Source organism: Heterodontus francisci, chromosome 12, assembly GCF_036365525.1.
Source record: "Heterodontus francisci isolate sHetFra1 chromosome 12, sHetFra1.hap1, whole genome shotgun sequence".
In the NCBI taxonomy this organism is placed as follows: domain Eukaryota; kingdom Metazoa; phylum Chordata; class Chondrichthyes; order Heterodontiformes; family Heterodontidae; genus Heterodontus; species Heterodontus francisci.
Genome location: NC_090382.1, coordinates 80,654,778 through 80,672,482, shown reverse-complemented (window position 1 = coordinate 80,672,482; position 17,705 = coordinate 80,654,778). Strand labels below are relative to the sequence as shown.

The 17,705-nt window shown below is 44.1% G+C and overlaps 1 protein-coding gene across 1 annotated transcript in view; it reads right to left on the bottom strand.

The window, feature by feature from the left end:
• The window catches only part of LOC137375958 (non-selective voltage-gated ion channel VDAC1-like), a 63,428-nt gene that overhangs the window by 12,192 nt on the left and 33,531 nt on the right, over window positions 1-17,705 (bottom strand). The window contains 3 exon segments of the mRNA XM_068043745.1: window positions 990-1,217; window positions 1,773-1,825; window positions 1,907-2,059. Of these exon segments, the coding sequence (XP_067899846.1) occupies window positions 990-1,217; window positions 1,773-1,825; window positions 1,907-2,059 (434 nt within the window).

The window sequence follows — 17,705 nt, the reverse complement described above, 5'->3', positions numbered from 1 at the left end:
CACCTCCCCTTGACATTCAATGGCATGACCATCGCTGATCCCCCACTATCAAAATACTGGGGGTTACCATTGACCAGAAACTGGAGTAGCCATATAAATACCATGGCTACAAGAGCAGGTCAGAGGCTAGGAATCCTGCGGCAAGTAATTCACCTACTGACTCACCAAAGCCTGTCCACCATTTACAAGGCACAAGTCAGGAGTGTGATGGAATACTCTCCACTTGCCTGGATGGGTGCAGCTCCAACAACACTCAAGAAGCTCAACACTGTCCAGGACAAAGCAGCCCGCTTGATTGGCACCCCATCCACAAACATTCACTCCCTTCACCACCGATGCACAGTGGCAGCAGTGTACCAGATGCACTGTAGCAAAGCACCAAGGCTCCTTAGACAGCACCTTCCAAACATGCGACCTCTACCACCTAGAAGGACAAGGGCAGCAGATGCACAGGAACACCACCAGCTGCAAGTTCCCCTCTAAGCCCCATACCATCCTGACTTGGTACTATATCGCTGTTCCTTCACTGCTGCTAGGTCAAACTCAAACTCCCTTCCTAACAGCACTGTGGGTGTACCTACCCTACATGGACTGCAATGGCTCAAAAGCAGCTCACCACCACCTTCTCAAGAGCAATAAGGATGGGCAATAAATGCTGTCCTAGCCAGCGACGTCCACATCCCAGGAATGAATAAAAAAGATTCTTTCTGTACCCAGAAAGGAACATTTGTAGCCTCCTCCCCTTTTCATGAGAACTAACATAGGCCTAGAGGTGGGCGATGTTTTAGGTGGACACCAAAACTTCCCTACTTACCAAATCAAGATTGTATTAAAGCATTTTAATGCATCAAGAGATGTATGAATCAGTAGAAATATATGACATGATTTTGGAAACTTATATAAGATGCATTTTCTTCCGAGACAGTTCGTTATAGCAAGGCTTCAACATATATCTCCTATCTTTAGAAATGTACGAGGTGTGTACCTACACATTTGTATGGAGCTGGAACTCCTCTGTCTTGTAGCCAACAGCAAAATTACTCTGGGAGATCCTAGATTTTGCAGTTTCATAGGTCATTTGATATCCTGCTAACCATCCATCAAAACCAAACACAAAAGCTCCACGTATAGCAGGCCCAGCAATGTCAAAGTCGACATCAAGTCCCACATTGACGTGTTCCCTCTTGTAACCAGTCTTGATTTTTCCACTTTTCTTTCTATATTAGAAAAATAAAATAGCAAAAACAATCAATCCATTCTTATTACATTCGAAAATACTGCTTACTCAATTCTTTTGGTTTCAGAAGTACATAAGTAAAAAAAGTTCCTGCAGATATTTTCCTAGTCAGCTTTATTTAACAGTTAATTATGCTTTTTGTTTCTATTAAGCCAATAATTTTAAATAAATAAAATACTAAGCAGAGCATTCAAAACACTCAACACTGTACTACAAAATGAAGGAATATGGGACTCATTCTGGCCATGCGGTTGTGCAAAGGTGCTTCCTCTCAAGAGAGGAAAATTGAAGGGTTGCTTATGTACCTCTGATTTGCTGGTTATACAGCATCATTGGCATAGCCTGGGAGGATACTATCTACCCATCTTCTCAACCAGGGACTGTGATGGTTACAAAAAGCAGGAAGAAAATACTTTTTTTTTTTAAAGGTACTAAATGCAGTAGATTCATGAAAATTATATTATCCTGAAAGAAGTAAAGCTATTCCAAAAAGTTCAGAAGAAGTATTGTCAATTTGTTCGGCTTTTTTACTCACCCGGTATTAGGTGAAAACGAAGAGTCAAACCCAATCTTCAAACCTTTCAGGAGCTAAACAGAAAAGAACTACAGTTTGCATTTTGGCTTGAAAAGGCAAAATAAGCTTAATATTTGCTATTTTTGCTCAGTTACCTGATCTTCAATGGTAATTTCCGTTCCCAAAGTATTATCGGTATTCCATTTTTCTGTGAATGTCAATCCGTAGTCCACCCACTTGTACTTTGTTTCCAGACTGCCAGTGACTTTTCCAGTATCCATGTTGGTAGAACCAGCACTTGTGAATTCCTACAATAGGAAACAAATTACTTAGAAGGCAACAAAGAGGTCTATTTACAGAATTGGCATCAGTATTTCAATACCTTAAAACAGGGTTTCCCAATTGTGGTATTCGAGACATCTCAGGGGAGTATGAAGGAGAAATTATCTAATAGCAGATCCTCTCACATGTCACCTCTGCTCAGGCACTCTCTTGGAGCCTCCCTCATCTCCCTTGGCTCACACTCAAACTCCCTCTGTTCTTTCATGCACGGTCTGCTTAATCTCACTCACATGCTGCTCTTTCTTTATTTACAGTGGTACACAATATGGAAACCACTCTGAAGTTACTCTGATATTAGGTGTCCATAGAAACCACTGGGCAACTGCACTATCAAGAGATGAGTAGAGCAAGTTTCCAAAAACTTCACTTTCAATCTCAGTGAAGCTGACTGAAGAAACGGGAGAACGTAGTTCTGATGAAAAGTCACAGACCTGTAACTAACTTTGTTTCGCTCTCTACAGATGCTGCCACACCTGAATATTCCCAACGTTTTGATTTTACTTATGGCTGGAGAAACTTGTCTGCTTTTCACTCATAGGAAAGGCAGAAATTGTCTATTTTCTCCCATTCACTACAACTTGTGATTTGCTTTAAGTTAGAAACTGTAGCCTCTCAGTCACCAGAACTGATGGCACTATGGGCAACTAAATAAAAATATCTTCAGGATTTGCTGGCAGCATTTGATCGTGTTTAAACTTTTTAGTAAGTAGAACTGCCATTGCTTTAAGATAGTTTAAAATTAAAAGACTTGCAACTAAGGATATTACCAATGTCATTACTGACCAGACATTACAGAAGGTGATAGAAGAAGGTCGCAAGAATGCTGGAATATTCCTCGGATTAATATATTCAGCTTTAAAATCAAGACCTTTGCTGTTGCTGTCCAAGATTTTTCTCCTCCTTTGTAGTGCCCTTTCCCATATCTTTCAAGGTGCTAGGTTTGACCTTCATACTAGTTTTTTTGAGGGGAATTCAAATTATTTTATGTTTTGAAAACAGTCATTCTATTGAGAAAATTTTGACTTTTTCACCAACTTAACATGTGGACTGATCTGGTCTCTGTGAAATTGATTTTTGTTAAGTATGGACTGATCTCAATTTAAATATGAAACGCATAACTTGACTAAGAAACGGTGTCATTAAAATGTGCAATTTTTAAAAATCTATAATACTTACAGAAAGTAAAATATTCAAAGAGATGTGATTGATGCATCTGGAGGAAGAGAAAAGTCCACTTAAAAAGTGGATGTTTTGTAGGTACGGTGGTTATAAACCAAATGACACGAAGTGCTGAGAATTGCATTTACTAAAACTGGCATGGAGTTATATATATTCTTGAACTTTGCAGTGTCTGAAAATGTTTCTGGGAAATATCAAATAGGAAGGAATGATCAAAATTAGAGAGGTACCTTAATTATTAATGGTAGATTCAGATCAAACTAATGAGTCTAGGACCCTAGATTTAGGTGAAACTGGCAGGAGAGGTCTATCCTATAATCAGTGAAAAGCTAACAGCTGGGTCTTTCATAATTTTTTTTCTACAACACCCATGCTGCAAGAACAGAGAACCTCCTGGACATCTCAACTGCTGCCAGACTCAAATGTGAGCAGTTCCCCAAATGTCAAGGTTTAGATACCGTTTCCTATAACTTACCTGTGCGAAAGTGGATTTTCATCACCCACTGAAGTGATTCACTGTCTTCTTAAACCCTTTCCGGTCTCCTCCACCCTCACCTCCAACATGAGAGAGGTGCTCATGGACCTCGTTTGCTAAGACTGAGACGATCCAATCAGCTGCCTCTGCCCCTTCCACCAACCTACTGGGGAAATTTCCTCGAAGGCTCCTCGATGCCCTGGCTCTGAAGTTACAACTTTCTCTAGTTTCTCTTCTATATCCCTTGATACACGCTCTAAGTTCATTTTGTCCCTGATTCACACCTCCTATCCTGACTCTAATCCCACTAAATTGCGATCACTCAACTTCCCTTCCTGGCTTCCATGTTAGTGATATGGTTAATGGTTCACTCTCCTCAGGTACTGTCCCGCTCTCCTTCAAATCTGCCGTCATCCCTCTGCGCCTCGGAAAAAACCCTTGACCTCTCCCTTGCAAACCACCACCCTACCTCTAACCTCACTTCCCTCTCCAAAGTCCTTGCACGTGTTGTCGCCTCCAAATCCACGCCCATCTTACCCGAAACTCCATTTTGAATCCCTCCAATCAGGTTTTCGATCCTGCCATAGTACTGAAACAGCTCCTATCAAAGCCACAAATGACATCCCATGTGTTTGTGACAAAGGTAAACTATCCCTCTTCATCCTTCTCAAATTGTCTGCAATCTCTGACAGGGGTTGACCACACCATCCTCCTGCTGCACCTCTACACTGTTCAGCAGCATGGGGCTTATCTATCTAATCATAGCCAGAGAATCACCTAAAAATGCTTCTTTTCCCACTCAAGCATTGTTATCTCTGGTGTCCCGCAAGGATCTATCCTTGGCCCCCTACTATTTCCTGGTCCAACATCTAGTACTGGACAAGCAGAAATTTTTTCCAAGCAAATATTGGGAAGACTGAAGGCATTGTCTTCGATCCCCGCCACACCTCATTCTCTAGCCTTCAACTCAATCGCTCTACCAGGCAAATGTCTCAGGCTGAACCAGACTGTTCACAATCTTGGTGTTGCATGGGTCACTTAGATGAGCTTCCCAACCACATATCTAAGCCATCATGAAGACGACCTATTTCCATCTCCGTAATATCGTCTAAATCCAACCCACCTCAGCTCATCTACCGCTGAAACTATCATCCAGGCCTCTGTTACCTCTAGACTTGACTATGCCAACGCACTCCTGGCTGTCCTCCCATCTTCTACCCTCCATAAACTTGATATCATCCAAATTCTGCTGTCCATGTCTCAACTGGCACCAAGTCTCTTTTACCCATCACCCTGATCTTGCTGATCTACATTGACTCCCAGTTAAGCAACACCTCAATCTTAAACTTCTCATTTCTTTTTCAAATCCCTCCATGGCCTCACCCTCCCTATCTATGTAGTCTCCTTCCATCCCCACCCCTCCAAGATGTCAGTGCTCTGCAATTCTGGCCTCTTGAGCACCCAGATTTTAATTATTCTGCCATTCATCAGTGCCTTCAGCTGCTTCGGCCCCCAAGATATGGAATTTCCTCCCTAATCTGCCCAACTGCACTTTCCTCTATTAGACGCTCCTTCAGCATACTTCTTTGACCGAGCATTTGGTCATCTGCCTGAATTTTTTTTGATTTGATCGGGAGACGTGGGCGTCGTTGGCTAGTCCAACATTTATTGCCCATCCCCAATAGCCCTCGAGAAGGGGATAGTGAGCCGCCTACTTGAACCACTGCATTCCTTGGGGTGCAGATACACCAACAGTGCTGGTAGGAAGGGAGTTACAGGATTTTGGCCCAGCGATAGCGAAGGAACGCCGATATAATTCCAAGTGTTATGACCGACCGCTCCTGTCAAAGCCCCCAATCAAAATATACGATTCTGACTGCGGTGGGACCAACGCACTGTTAATTCAATCCCGTCGTTCCCCAGATCGGCTAACGTATCATTTAAACTTTCCAAATTAAAGATCCAACCAAATTGTACCATCTATTAACCCCCGAATGAGGCCAATCAAACCAGGTGTCTTTAAATCTATAAATTAACTCTTTAATTCGAAGAATTTAATTCTTAAACACTATGAAGATAAAAGCAACATTTAAAATAGAAAAAATTAGAGTCTTTGCAAATTTATAGTCCAATGTTGCTCCAAGTCCTCACAGAATATTGCTCGAAGTCCTCACAGAATGTTGCTTTCTTTCTCCAGCGAATTTCAACAATTAACGACTTACAAACACTTTCAACAAACTCAATCTGACTTTAGAGTTTTTGTGGGATAAAGGATTGTCACAGTTTAACTTCCCTTTCTTCAATTTAAATTACCAGAGATCTGTGTTTCGGCTTGGTGTTTTAAAATTTTGACAAATAATAATTAAACATAGTAAAAATCCTCTTCCTTCAGTTTAAATGGCTGAGAGCTCTTTTTCCAAGTGCTGTCATCACAGCTGCCAGTGTCCGCTGTCTGTGTTCTGTTAGACCAAACTGTCTTCAACTAAAAGCCAGATCAAAACTGAATTCTAACAAATGTATCGCATGAGACTCACTCCCAGTGGCTGTTTCCATGGTATCGAGAATGCACCCTTTGAATCGCACTCTCCAAATGGCTGTTTCTAAGGCAACGAAAATGCACCTTCCCATAGCTCCTGAGGCTTGCTGGTTCTTAAAGCAATACTGATCCTTTGCAAGCCTTAAAGGCAAACTGCATATTGCAGGAACAAAAAAACTACAGGACCATGACACCTCCACTCCTAGCGAAATGAAATGCCATTCCTGAAATGCGTTTCATTACAATGGGTATAAAAAAGTACAAATTGAAAAAATGCTAACTTTTTTTCCACATATTTACAGAGATACACATTTCTAAAAAAATGTTTAGACGACAGCAACAAGTTTCACCAGAACATTTCAGCTTTAAATTTTCAAAAGGTCGTTCCAATTAACCGATTTCAAATTTACAAGCATAGTCTTCCAATTGTTTCGTGTTTTCCTTCCAAGTGTCCCTATTGTCCATCACCTCAGCCAGGTGAACTGCACAGCTAGCACCACTGACCACTACTGGGTTCACTATTCTGAGAGGTTTCTCGAGTACCCCTTAACCTATGTGGCTCGACACTGGAAAACCCTGTCCAGTGTAACAGAAGCTGATTTTTTCTGACCCTGGGGTGTCAAAGGAATTTGACAGTATCCTTCCAACACATTTGTCTCTTTAAGCCACATTGTGTTGCCCACTCTGTCCATACAGTCCTTTAAATGAGAATTTGGATAGGAGTCTGCCTTCCTTACCACAGTGACCTTTCTAGAGTCTATGCAAGTTTGAGCCGTCCCACCAGGTTTAGACATAAAGACCATCTGCGAATTCCAGCTGTCCTGACTAGGTTCAACTAAGCTGCCCTTCAGCATGCATTGTACCTCTGCTTCCACTTGGGCCCGTCTGTCTGTACCTAAGCAACAAGGATGTAGTTTGAAAGGAATGGCTCCCCCTATACCCACATCACGTGTGGCTAAGGTTGTACATCCTGGCTTATCCCGACAAACCTTTTGAAACGTTGTGAAAACCCTGTTTAGGACTTCAGGCTGTTTTGCCTCTAAATGTAAAAGCCCATTGTTTAATTTTCCTAGTCATTCTGCATTCGCTGATTGAATAGTTGGAGGTTCAATCTGAGAATTTCCTAGGCCTCCTTCTACCTCACCCTCACTATCCTTTTCCTCATCCCGATTACCTGACATACTTGTACTGGCTTATCCTCCTCCCTGCGGTAATATTGTTTGAGTATATTAATGTGAGACAACCGGTTCTTCATCCGACGATCAGGGTTGTCAATCAAGTAATCTACCTTACCCACTCTTTTGATCACTCTATATGGGCCACTGAACCATGCTTTTAATGGTTCTCCCTGTGACGGTAAGAACACTAATACCTCATCCCCTGGTTTTATGGTAGGGTGTGGTTTTCCCACCATTTGACAGGTGTGGCATGCCCTACAAAATTGTCTCACATCCTTTTTAAGACCTGGCCAGTAATAATGTTTGCTTGTGTGATTTGGTCTTCCAAATACCCCAATGTCCTGAAAAAGGAATGTCGTGTATAATCCTTGCCAATATTTAGGTGGCACCACTATCTGTTCAACAACTGTCCAGTCTTCGTCGGCAGGTCTATGAGGCGTCTCCATTTCCTCCTCAAAACCCAGTTTGCCATATAATAGCCTTCCAGAACTCCTTTCACCTCAGCTTCTGACAGAGCCATCTGTGCTATTTGATAGATCTCTGGATCAGCTTGCTGTGCTACAATGATAGACAATCTGTTAAACATCTCATTTGAATTATCTAAATCCCCAAACAAGGTTTCAGATGCCTGATTATCTATTTGTGGTGTCCCCTTCACCTCCAACAATGGATCCTGTTTAGCCATTGCTCAGGTAACTACACACACAGGAAATATTCCCGGAACTTGCTCTGTTTCCTTAATTTCACATGGTCCCTCTGTAACCATAGGAGAAATTGATATTTTTGATTCAGACAAATTGTTTCCTAGGAGTAGATCAATTCGCTTTACTGGTAAACTGTGGACAACATCTACAGTTACTACCCCAGATATTAAGTCACTCTCGAGGTGTACTTTATACAAAGGTACAGGTATATACTCGCTGCCAATTCCATTTACTAATACTTTAGCGTTCAAGGCGCTTTCTGGTGGAAACCTCATATCTTTCCCCAGCAAGAGCGTTTGGGTCGCTCCTGTATCCCTGAGTATGGTGATAGGTTTTCCTGCCTCACTTACAGGATACGGAGTTACTCTCCCCTTTGACATAAAATCATTATACCTCTCAGGTATTTTATTCTTAACCTCTAAACAACTCTTAGTTTTAGTATCTGGTTTCACATTCACAGCTGTCAATAAAGCTATAGCCTGGTCTGCTATACTCAGTCAGAGTCTTTTCCTCTTCACTAACTTTGCATACCCCAACAAGTCCTATGGGTTTACCCTCGCAATTTCCAGCACTCTGAAGATGATGACCCGTTCTGTTGCAATGATAACACTTTGGTTGCGAACCTCACTTCTACCCTCAGCACCTTCCTTTCTGATCTGAGGTGGTGATCCTGGGGCATTCCCAGCTGTTCCTTCTTGTCCCCGGCTACTTGCCTTCCTTTCACTCTCCCACTTTCTATCCTTCTCGGGTTTATGGGGGTGACGGATAATAGGTTGGCTTATTCACAAGCTCAAAATCATCAGCAATCTCTGCTGCTTGCCTAGCTTTCAGAATATCTATCGGATTTCTCACTACTGAAGGAATGGATTTTTTAAACTCTTCTAAGAATTAATTCTCGAAGGTTCTCATACGTGGTTTCTATCTTTAATGCCCGTATCCAATGATCAAAATTCATTTGCTTCACCCTCTCAAATCCTAAATTTGTCTGCCCAGTCAATCTCCATAAGTTCGGTAAGCTTCAGGGACTAACTTACATGTAGAGAGAACATCCTTTTTTGCCATCTCAATCTGCAGAAACCTCTTCAGAAAGCATAGCATAAGCTTCATGAGCAACGTCCAGCTTTCTTTCGGCCATTTCATCTGTTTGGCTGTTTTTTCAAAAGATATGGAAAATGCCTCTACGTCCTTTTCCTCCAACTTCGGAAGAGCCTGCATAAATTTAAAACAACTTCTCGCTGGGTCCTGATCTAAATTCAGATTCTTCCTGACCCGAATTTTCCCTGGATTTAAGACTACACTTTTGTCTTAGTTCCATCTTTTTTAACCTAAATTCCCCTCTCTTCTCTTTCACTCTCTCTCTGAAGTTCAAGTTTTCTTATTGCTATTACTTTTTCTTTTTCCAATTCAAGTTTTCTTAATTCTTTTTCCTGCTGAAGCTCCAGTCTTTTGATTTCTAACTAAATCCTAGCCAATTCCACTGCATCACTCTTGGACCATTACCTTCATGTCTCTCATATTCCCTTTCTTGTTCCTCGTATTGCCCCTCATCTGTATTATCATCATCTTCTATTAATTCCAGATGTTTGGCTATTATTTCAATTATCTCTGCTTTTTTGGCACCTGATTTCAATTTCTACCCCAATTTCGCTGCCAATTCTTTTAACTAGTTCTTAGTTAAAATTATCAAGTCACTCAGGGAAACATTCTGCTTTCCCAAAAGCTCTGCTACAACCACTAATGTCATAACAATGGTATAGACTGTACCTTATTATACAAGAGACCTGGTTCTTTTGATTTCTTTGTAATTGATGTCAGATTTAGATCCCAACAATCAAGTTTCCAACTGATAAGATCCCAGCCTCAAAAGCAATTAGTTGATGCCAAATGCAAGACCCCAATGTAAATATGTTAACTCCAAATGTGAGCCCTCCAGTTTAGTCTGATTCTGATCCCAGACTCGAGCCACCAAATTAAATATAATTCATATGCGAGCGAGCCCCCAATTAAGATATGATCCAAATCCAGAAACCCAAATCATGTGTGATTCAAATCTTGAGTGAGCCCCCAATTAATGTGTTATTCAAATCCCAGGAAGAGCCCCCAATAAATAGGTTTCTACCGATTGCTCCTCTCAAAGCCCCCAATCAAAATGTATGATTCTGATTGTGTTGGGACCAACGCACTGTTAATTCAATCCCGTCGCTCCCCAAATCGGCTAACATATCATTTTAATCTTTCCAAATTAAACAAAGACCCAACCAAGTTGTACCATCTATTAACCCCCGAATGAGGCTAACCAAACCAGGTGCTTTAAATCAATAAATTAACTATTTTAATTAGAAGAACTAACTTCTTAAACACTATGAAGATATAAACAACATTTAAAATAAAAAAAATTAAGAGTCTTTGCAAATTTACAGTCCAATGTTGCTCTAAGTCCTCACAGAACGTTGCTTTCCTTCTCCAGCGAATTTCAACAATTAACTTGCAAACACTTTCAACAGAATCAATCTGACTTTAGAGTTTTTGAGGGATAAAAGATGGTCACAATCTAACTTCCCTTTCTTCAATTTAAATTACCAGAGATCTCTGTTTTGGCTTGATGTTTTAGAATTTTGAGAGATAATAATTAAACAGACTAAAAATCCTCTTCCTTCAGTTTAAATGGCTGAGAGTTCTTTTTCCAAGTGCTGTTATCACAGCTGTCTGTGTCCTCTGTCTGTTCGAACAAACTGTCTTCAACTAAAAGCCAGTTCAAAACTGAATTCTAACAAAGGAATCGCATGAGACTCACGCCCAGTGGCTGTTTCCATGGTATTGAGAATGCACCCCATGAATCGCAGTCTCCAAATGGCTGTTTCTAAGGCAACGAAAATGCACCTTCCTATAACTCCGGTGGATTGCTTGTTCCTAATGCAGTACTGATCCTTTGCAAGCCTTAAAGGCAAACCGCATATTCCTGGAAAAAAAAACTACAGGTCCATGACACAAGTCAGGATGGCGTGTGGCTTGGAGGGGGACTTGCAAGCGATGGTGTTCTTATGCATCCGCTGCCCTTGTCCTGCTAGGTGGCAGAGGTCGCAGGTTTGGAAAGTACTGTCGAAGGAGCCTTGGTGAGTTGCTGCAATGCATCTTGTATATGGTACACTGCTGCCACTGTGCATCGTTGGTGGAGGGAGTGAGTTTTTAAGGTGGTGGATAGGATGGCAATCTAGGGGACTGCTTTGTCGTAAATGGTCATAGTCATAGAAAGACAGCAGCGAAACAGGCTCTTCAGCCCACTGAGTCCACGCCGACCATCAACCACCCATTTATACTAATCCTACATTAATCCCATTTTTCCCTCTCACATTCCCACCTTCCCTCAATTCTCCTACCACCCTACCTACACTAGGGGCAATTTTTTTTACAATGGCCAATTTACCTATCAACCCGCAAGTCTTTGGCATGAGACACGAAACCGGAGCACCCGCAGGAAACCCACACAGTCACAGGAAGAACTTGCAAACTCCGCACAGGAAGTACCCAGAACCGGACCCAGGTCGCTGGAGCTGTGAGGCTGTGGTGATAGCCACTGCGCTGCCCTGGTGTCGAGCTTCTTGAGTGTTGTTGGAGCTGCACCCATCCAGGCAAGTGGAAAGTATTCCATCACACTCCTGACTTGTACATGGTGGACAGGCTTTGGGGAGTCAGGTGAGTTACTCGCCGCAGGATTCCTAGCCTCTGAACTGCTCTTGTAGCCACAGCATTTATATGGCTGGTACAGTTCAGTTTCTGGTCAATGGTGACCCCCAGGATGTTAATAGTGGGGGATTCAGCGATGGTAATGTCATTGACTGCCAAGGGGAGATGGTTAGATTCTCTCTTGTTTGAGACCGTCATTGTCTGGCACTTGTGTGGCATGAATGTTACTTGCCACTTAACAGCTCAAACCTGGATGTTGTCCAGGTCTTGCTGCAAATGGACACGGGCTGCTTCAGTATCTGAGGAGTCGCAAATGGTGAACATTGTGCAATCAGTGGTGAACATCCCCACTTCTGACCTTATGATGGAGGGAAGGTCATTGATGAAGCAACTGAAGATGGTTGGGCCTAGAACACTACCCTGCAGAACTCCTGCAGTGATGTCCTGGAGCTCAGATGATTGACCTCCAACAACCACAACCATCTTCCTTTGTACTAGGTATAACCCCAACCAGCGGAGAGTATTCCCCCGATTCCCATTGTCATTTTTGCTAGGGTTTCCTGATGCCATACGCGGACAAATGTTGCCTTGATGTCACTTCACCTTTTGAGTTCAGCTCTTTTGTCCATGTTTGAACCAAGGCTGTAATGAAGTCAGGAGCTCAGTGGCCCTGGCGGAACCGAAATGGAGTGTCACTGAGCAGGTTATAGCTTAAGTAAGTGCCGCTTGATAGTACTGTTGACGACACATTCCATCGCTTTACTGATGATTGAGAGTAGGCTGATGGGGCGGTAATTGGCCAGGTTGGACTTGTCCTGCTTTTTGTGTACAGGACATACCTGGGCAATTTTCCACATTGCTGGGTAGATGCCAATGTTGTAGCTGTACTGGAACAGCTTGGCTAGGGGCGCAGCAAGTTCTGGAGCATAGGTCTTCAGTACTGTTGCTGAAATGTTGTCAAGGCCCATAGCCTTTGCAGTAACCAGTACCTTCAGTCATTTCTTGATACCATGCGGAGTGAATCGTATTGGCTGAACACTGGTATCTGTGATGCTGGGGACTTCAGGAGAAAGTTGAGGTGGTTCATCCACTCGCCATTTCTGGCTGAAGATTGTTGCAAATGCTTCAGCCTTATCTTTTGCACTGATGTGCTGGGCTCTCCCATTATCGAGGATGGGGATATTTGTGGAGCCACCTCCTCCAGTTAGTTGTTTAATTGTCCACCACTATTCACGACTGGATGTGGCAGGACTGCAGAGCTTAGATCTGATCCACTGGTTATGGGATCACTTAGTTCTGTCCAGCGCATGCTGCTTATGCTGTTTAGTACACAAGTAGTCCTATGTTGTAGCTTCACCTGGTTAATAGCTCATTTTGAGGTATGCCTGGTACTGCACATGGCATGCCCTCCTGCACTCTTCTTTGAACAAGGGTTGATTCCCCAGCTTGATAGTAATGGTACAGTGGGGGATATGCTGGGCCATGAGGTTACAGATTGCATTGGAGTACAATTCTGCTGCTGCTGATGGGCCACAGTGCCTCATGATGGCCAGTTTTACATTACTAGATCCATTCGAAATCTATCCCATTTAACGTGGTGGTAGCACATCAACACTAGCAGAATTTCTCATCCACAGCTGTTACATAAGTTTCTAAATTCACTTGAAAAAGCCCTCCAAAACACTCCCACAGGGGATGCAGGGACCAAGTGGGCCCACATCAGAGATGCCATCTATGACTCAGCAATGACCACCTATGGCAATCGTGTGAAGCGGAATGCAGACTAGTTTCAATCTCACTTTGAAGAGCTGGAACCTGTCATAGCCGCTAAGCGCATCGCACTGCTAAACTACAAGAAAGCCCCCAGCGAGTTAACATCCGTAGCACTTAAAGCTGCCAGAAGCGTGGCACAAAGAACAACCAGGCGCTGCGCAAATGACTACTGGCAACACCTATGCAGTCATATTCAGCTGGCCTCTGACACAGGAAATATCAGAGGAATGTATGATGGCATTCAGAGAGCTTTTGGCCAACCATCATGAAGATTGCCCCCCTCAAATCTAAATCAGGGGACACAATCACTGACCAACGCAAGCAAATGGACCGCTGGGTGGAACACTACCTAGAACTGTACTCCAGGGAGAATGTTGTCACTGAGACCGCCCTCAATGCGGCCCTGTCTCTGCCAGTCATGGATGAGCTGGACGTACAGCCAACAAAATCGGAACTCAGTGATGCCATTGATTCTCTAGCCAGTGGAAAAGCCCCTGGGAGGGACGGAATTACCCCTGAAATCATCAAGAGTGCCCAGCCTGCTATACTTTCAGCACTGCACGAACTGCTTTGCCTGTGCTGGGACGAGGGTGCAGTACCACAGGACATGAGCAATGCCAATATCATCACCCTCTATAAGAACGAGGGTGACTGCGGTGACTGCAACAACTACCGTGGAATCTCCCTGCTCAGCATAGTGGGGAAAGTCTTCGCTCATGTCATCTTAAACAGGCTCCAGAAGCTGGCTGAGCGTGCCTATCCTGAGGCACAGTGTGGCTTTCGAGCAAAGAGATCCACCATTGACATGCTGTTCTCCCTTCGCCAGCTACAGGAGAAATGCCGTGAACAACAGATGCCCCTCTACGTTGCTTTCATTGATCTCACCAAAGCCTTTGACCTCGCCAGCAGATGTGGTCTCTTCAGACTACTAGAAAAGATTGGATGCCCACCAAAGCTACTAAGTATCATCACCTCATTTCATGACAATATGAAAGGCACAATTCAGCATAGCGGCGCCTCATCAGACCCCTTTCCAATCCTGAGTGGCGTGAAACAGGGCTGTGTTCTTGCACCTACACTGTTTAGGATCTTCTTCTCCCAGCTGCTCTCACATGCGTTCAAGTCTTCTGAAGAAGGAATTTTCCTCCACACAAGATCAGGTGGCAGGTTGTTCAACCTTGCCCGTCTTAGAGCGAAGACCAAAGTACGGAAAGTCCTCATCGGGGAATTCCTCTTTGCTGATGATGCTGCATTAACATCTCACACTGAAGAGTGTCTGCAGAGACTCATCGACAGGTTTGCCGCTGCCTGCAATGAATTTGGCCTAACCATCAGCCTCAAGAAAATGAACATCATGGGACAGGACGTCAGAAATGCCCCATCCATCAATATCGGCGACCACAGTCTGGAAATGGTTCAAGTGTTCACCTACCTCGGCTCAACTACCACCAGTAACCTGTCTCTTGATGCAGAATTAAACAAGCCCATGGGAAAGGCTTCCTCTGCTATGTCCAAACTGGCCAAGAGAGTGTGGGAAAATGGCACACTGACACAGAACACAAAGGTCCAAGTGTATGAAGCCTGTGTCCTCAGTACCTTTCTCTACGGCAGCGAGGCCTGGACAATGTACGTCAGCCAAGAGTAACGTCTCAATTCATTCCATCTTCGCTGCCTCCGGAGAATCCTTGGCATCAGGTGGCAGGACCGTATCTCCAACACAGAAATCCTCGAGGCAGCCAACATCCCCAGCATATACACCCTACTGAGCCAGCGGCGCCCGAGATGGCTTGGCCATGTGAGCTGCATGGAAGATGGCAGGATCCCCAAGGACACATTGTACAGCGAGCTCGTCACTGGTACCAGACCCACCAGCCGTCCATGTCTCCGCTTTAAAGACGTCTGCAAATGCAACATGACGTCCTGTGACATTGATCACAAGTTGTGGGAGTCAGTTGCCAGCAATCGCCAGAGCTAGCGGGCAACCATAAAGGCGGGGCTAAAGTGTGGCGAGTCGAAGAGACTTAGCAGTTGGCAGGAAAAAAGACAGAAGCGCAAGGAGAGAGCCAACTGTGTAACAGCCCCGACAACCAATTTTATCTGCAGCACCTGTGCAGTCTGTCACTCTAGAATTGGCCTTTATAGCCACTCCAGGCGCTGCTTCACAAACCACTGACCACCTCCAGGCGCATACCCATTGTCTCTCGAGACAAGGAGGCCAAAGAAGAAGTGCCACACAACACAATGGAGGATATGGCGAATGGGAAGACGGGGGTGTCTCCACAAGGACTGTGCGGTGGTCACTCCCATCGACACCATCGTGGACAGATGCATTTGCGCAGGCAGATTGGTGAGGACAAGGTCAAGTATATTTTTCCCTCTTGCTGGTTCCCTCACCACCTGCCACAGACCCAGTCTAACAGCTATGTCCTTTAGGGCTCGGTCAGTAGTGGTGCTATCAAGCCACTCTTGGTGATGGACATTGAAGTCTCCCACCCAGAGTACATTTTGAGCCCTTGCCACCCTCAGTGCTTCTTTTAAGTGCTGTTCAACATGGAGGAATATTGATTCATCAGCCCGGGGTGGGGGGTAGGTGGTAATCAGCAGGAGGCTTCCTTGCCCATGTTTGACCTGATACTATGGGACATTTTGGGGTCTGGAGTCAATGTTGAAGACTCCCAGGGCAACTCCCTCCAGACTATGTAACACTGTGCCACCACCTCTTATGGGTCTGTCCTACTGGTGGGACAGGACATACCCAGGGATGGTGATGGCGGTGTCTGGGACATTATAAGGATGATTCAGCGAGTATGACTATGTCAGGCTGTTGCTTGTCTGTGGGACAGCTCTCCCAACTTTGGCAGAAGGCCCCAGATATTAGTAAGGAGGACTCTGCAGGGTTGACAAGGCTGTGTTTGCCATTGTCGTTTCCGGTGCCTAGGTCGATGCCAGGTCGTCCATCCGGTTTAATTCCTTATTGACTTCATAATGGTTAGATACAACTGAGTGACTTGCTAGGACATTTCAGAAGCATTTAAGAGTCAAACACATTGCTGTGGGTCTAGAATCACATGGAGGCCAGACCAGGTTAGGACGGCAGATTTCCTTCCCTAAAGTGAACCAGATGGGTTTTTACAACAATTGACAATGGTTTCATGGCCACCATTAGACAAGCTTTGCATTCCAGATTTAGAATCAAAGGAAGTTCAAGACACAGAAAGAGGCTACTTGGCCTATCATATCTGTACCGGCCAAAAAACGATCCACCTATTCTAATCCCACCTTCCAGCATTTGGTCCGTAGCCCTGCAGATTACGGCACTTGAGGTGCATATCCAGACTCCTTTTGAACGAGTTGAGGGTCTCTGCCTCAACTACCCGTTCAAGCAGTGAACTCCCAACCCTCACTACCCTCTGGGTGAAAATGCTTTTCCTCATCTTCCCTCTAGTTTTTCTACCAATGTCTTTAAATCTATGCCCCCTCGTCACTGACCTCTCTGCCCAGGCGAATAGACTCTTCACCTCCACTCTATCCAGGCCCCTCAAAATGTTGTACATTTCAATCAGATCTCTGCTCAGCCTTCTCTGTTCCAATGAGAACAACTCCAGCCTATCCAATCTTTCCTCATAGCTGCAATTTTCCAGTCCTGGCAACATCCTCCTAAATCTCCTCTCTAGTGTAATTACATCCTTTCTGTAATGAGGTGACCAGAACTCCACACAATACTCAAATTGTGGCCTAATCAATGAGTTGTACAGTTCCAACATAACCTCCCTGCTCTTGTATTCTATACCTCAGCTCATAAAGAAAAGGATTCCATTAGCCTTCTTAACCACCTTATCGACCTACTACCTTCGGGGATCAGTGGACATTCACTCCAAGGTTCCTCACTTCCTCTACACTTCTCAGTATTTTCCCATTAATCGTGTATTTCTTTGCCTTATTTGACCTCCCCAAATGCATCACCTCACACTTCAAGTTGATTTCCATTTGCCACTTTTCTGCCCATCTGACCAGACTATCAATATCTTCCTGCAGCCTACAGCTATCCTCCTCGCTATCTACCACATGGCCAATTTTGTGTCA